This window comes from Tarenaya hassleriana, unplaced genomic scaffold, assembly GCF_000463585.1.
Source record: "Tarenaya hassleriana unplaced genomic scaffold, ASM46358v1 Cleome5, whole genome shotgun sequence".
NCBI classification, from domain to species: domain Eukaryota; kingdom Viridiplantae; phylum Streptophyta; class Magnoliopsida; order Brassicales; family Cleomaceae; genus Tarenaya; species Tarenaya hassleriana.
The window spans coordinates 698,260-701,409 of record NW_010967707.1 but is presented as its reverse complement, the minus strand read 5'-3'; the positions used below and the strand labels follow the sequence as shown (position 1 = coordinate 701,409).

The 3,150-nt window shown below is 42.8% G+C and overlaps 1 protein-coding gene across 1 annotated transcript in view; it reads right to left on the bottom strand.

Moving 5' to 3' along the window:
* The window catches only part of LOC104826005 (putative E3 ubiquitin-protein ligase RF298), a 4,896-nt gene extending 1,746 nt beyond the window's left edge, over positions 1–3,150 (bottom strand). Inside the window, exons 1-3 of the mRNA XM_019204166.1 lie at positions 3,077–3,150; positions 598–2,671; positions 18–416 (exon numbers count right to left, since the gene is read on the bottom strand). Coding sequence (XP_019059711.1) covers positions 18–416; positions 598–2,623 — 2,425 coding nt within the window. The 5' untranslated portion in view covers positions 2,624–2,671; positions 3,077–3,150. The remainder of the gene's footprint in view (positions 1–17; positions 417–597; positions 2,672–3,076) is intronic.

The following is a 3,150-nucleotide window of genomic DNA, read 5'->3' as shown; positions in this document are numbered from 1 at the left end:
TTCCGATAGACACATCACACATTCCCTTTCCCTTTTGATCTTCGTTTCCCTGAGATTTCCCCACACGGGTTTCGCCCCTTTTTCCGCACTCTCTGTCTGGTTCGGCTTTGTCGCAAAGTCTCCGCCTTTACTACCATGGATTCCATCAATGCCCTTCTTCAGCTCAGCTATTTTCAAGCAGTCTGATTCGAGTTTCAGCTTCGATATCTCGCTCTCCAGTCTTTTGATGTTCTCCATGTAGTATTTCATGTCATGTTCTGCTTTCATTTTGATCCGTTCTTCTTCTGTTTTTCCAAGTGCTTCCACTTGCTCTCTTTCTTTCTTTATGCATGCAGCCTGAGCGAGAAGCTTCTCCCTAGCTGCCTTTTCTTGTTTCCATGTAGCCTGCATTGGGTTTTCATCAGTATTTTTCCATTCTGAAAATGAAAATGAAAATGCATCACACCAACTACATCATCTCACAGCATCATTGATCATAAACATCAATTCCCAATCTTTGTGAAGGTCTCTTGATATCGTTATTAGCACATGCACTTAACTATCAGCCAAACTACATTGAATCGGAGAATATGAAAAAAGTAAATATAGATTATTTACCTGGAGAAATAATGTGGAGGAAGCAATGAGTTATCAGATGGTAAATAAATGGAAATGCAAATACCTCTGTCGACATCTTACAGACGCATCTAACCTTAATTTGACACTGACGGCTATTTGCTTTGGCAACCTCCTGCTGCAACTCTGCCACCTTGTCTCTTTGACTCTTGAGCTCCTCCTGCAACAAAACCTTTTGCCCTTCCCATGACTGAGCATTCTTCAACGTTTTTTGTCCTCTCTCCTTTGCCTCCCTAAAGCTCTCTGCAGACTCAGCAGCTCGGATTTTAGCAGCTTCCATCTCTTTCTTCAACAGAGATTGTTCCAATTCGAACCTGCGGACTGTATTGTTAGCTTTCTCAAGCTGGTCGGATGCGTTGTTCAAGGCAAACTCCATCTCACACAGCCTTTTCCTAGTATTTTCCTCCAATAACTGCTTCTCTTTTTTGTATTGTTCGGCCTCTTCTCTCTCTTTCCTTAATGCCTTAATCTCTGGTTGGTCCTTAAGGAGTCTAACAGTAGCTTGCTTCACTTTCTGGTTAGCCCATTCAGTCCAAACCTGCAGTTCATTCTGCAAATCTTTCATTCGCGGAACTAGCTTTAAGATCAATTCATCCTTTTTATCCCGGGGAACATATGCCCCAAGGGATGCATCATATGGAATCCGGGCATAGTAATCTGGTGCTGGCTTTACAGACACAGAAGCATTTTGTTCAGACTCAGAACCAGATTGCTTTTCTGAAGTTGATGGTGGTGGAATTGTGGAATCTGCATCAGTAACAGGTAAGGCAGTTACAGAGCCTTTTGCATCTCCCGCAGGTGGATCTGACTTAGAACTATTATTTAAGGGAGTGTTGTCACTATCAGATAAAGGGACTTTCACCTCAACCTCTGCTGTTATCTTTGGTGAAAAATTTCTTTCCTGTAAAGCTGCCAAATCCGAAGGTGATTTGACTCTTTTCTCCACAAGAAACCCACCAACCGATGCAAACTTTGCCGCCTTATAGTCACTGCCTTTGCTATAAGTCCTAATCTTTTCCACACATGATTTCTGCCGAAGCATGGCTATTTCTTTTTTGGTGCGGCCTTTTCTACCAGGTAACAATTTTTCATCAAAGACCGAAGCCAGAGATGTAGTTTTAATGCCTTCACCAGAAGCACTGCCGCCAGAAAATACCTCTTTTCCTGGTTTTGTCCCTCTAGCATGAGGATTTTTGGAGTTGGGTAAATTAGGAAAATTTCCAAATTTGAGGGGCTCAGTCTGATTGTTTTGAGCATTGGATGGTGAAAGCTTCCGGTTATCTGGGTCACTGGATTTTGGAGGATTAATCTCAGTGCCTAAACCTGAAGAGCCCCCCTCCAATCCATCCCCTTCCACTTCACACGCCTGCAAAACATTCAGGTCACACATCAACAGCCGCCACATTGCTTCTACTGTTGACAAGGATGGCCTAACCTCCCTAACAAGACCAGTCATCTCTACCAAAGTATATGCAACAAGCTGTTGTAAGTCTTCAAACACAGTGTCTCTAGAACCAGCACCTTCCTTTCCGCTTTTCAGAAAACCCACCGTATCATTGACAAGGTTTGACACAAGGTCATTACCTCCACAGTAGAGCCCACTGCTTGAAATAGCTTTCAGGACAACATCCTCCCTGTATCCATCATCCACAATCTGCTTGATTGCACTACAGAAGAGTGTGGTCAAATTTGATAACAGTAGTTCTTCAAGTTGACAGGCAAGCGGATCATCCCATCCTATAGATTGAGATTCCTCGACCTTCGGCTGACCGGAAAGCGTCTCCAGCAAACGGAGGTCAGTCGATGGTGTGTGAGTTAATTTCGGTGATGGTAATTCATATCGAGGGAACTCGGTCAGGGAAGAAGGAAGATTAGCAGCATTTTGTTGAGAAGGATCAGCCAATTTTCTCTTGTTTTTCCTTCCCTTTTCTTGGTGTGAAACTGAAAAGGTTCCTACTTTGCCACCATTAACACCGGAGTCATTCATTTCTTCTCCCTTTTGAACCATAAATCAATAATTCCAAATTCCTCCCTTTTGATCCTTCACAATTGAACCCTGCAGGAGAAAAAGTATGAACGCTAAATAATTAACGAAGACAAGAAATAGCACAAAACTGACAATGGGTAACATTCATGTACCAGTACTCATGTGTCGCATATTCAATAAAAGAAAAATGCAGAAACTTGATGATTACATCTCCCAGTCATAGTTTCCAGAGTTATCATTCAATCGATCAACAGAACGGAAATCCCAGAACACATCAAAAGCAATTTCCCGGGAGACATGAAATTTCCACATACCTAAAATGTGTCTCCTGATGAGTTTCGGAGTTCAATCGTAATGCAATTCAGGAACTACATCGAGTCGAAATAAAACCAACCCCGTGATCACTCAACGAAAACAAACATGGACACAACAGAGGGCGTAAAAAACGGATTCGATACAAAAAAAAAAACAGACCTCAAAAGCAAGACGGTGACGGCGGACGACGGAGGCGGCGCCGGAAACCAATCGCGACAAGAGAAGATCGGAAG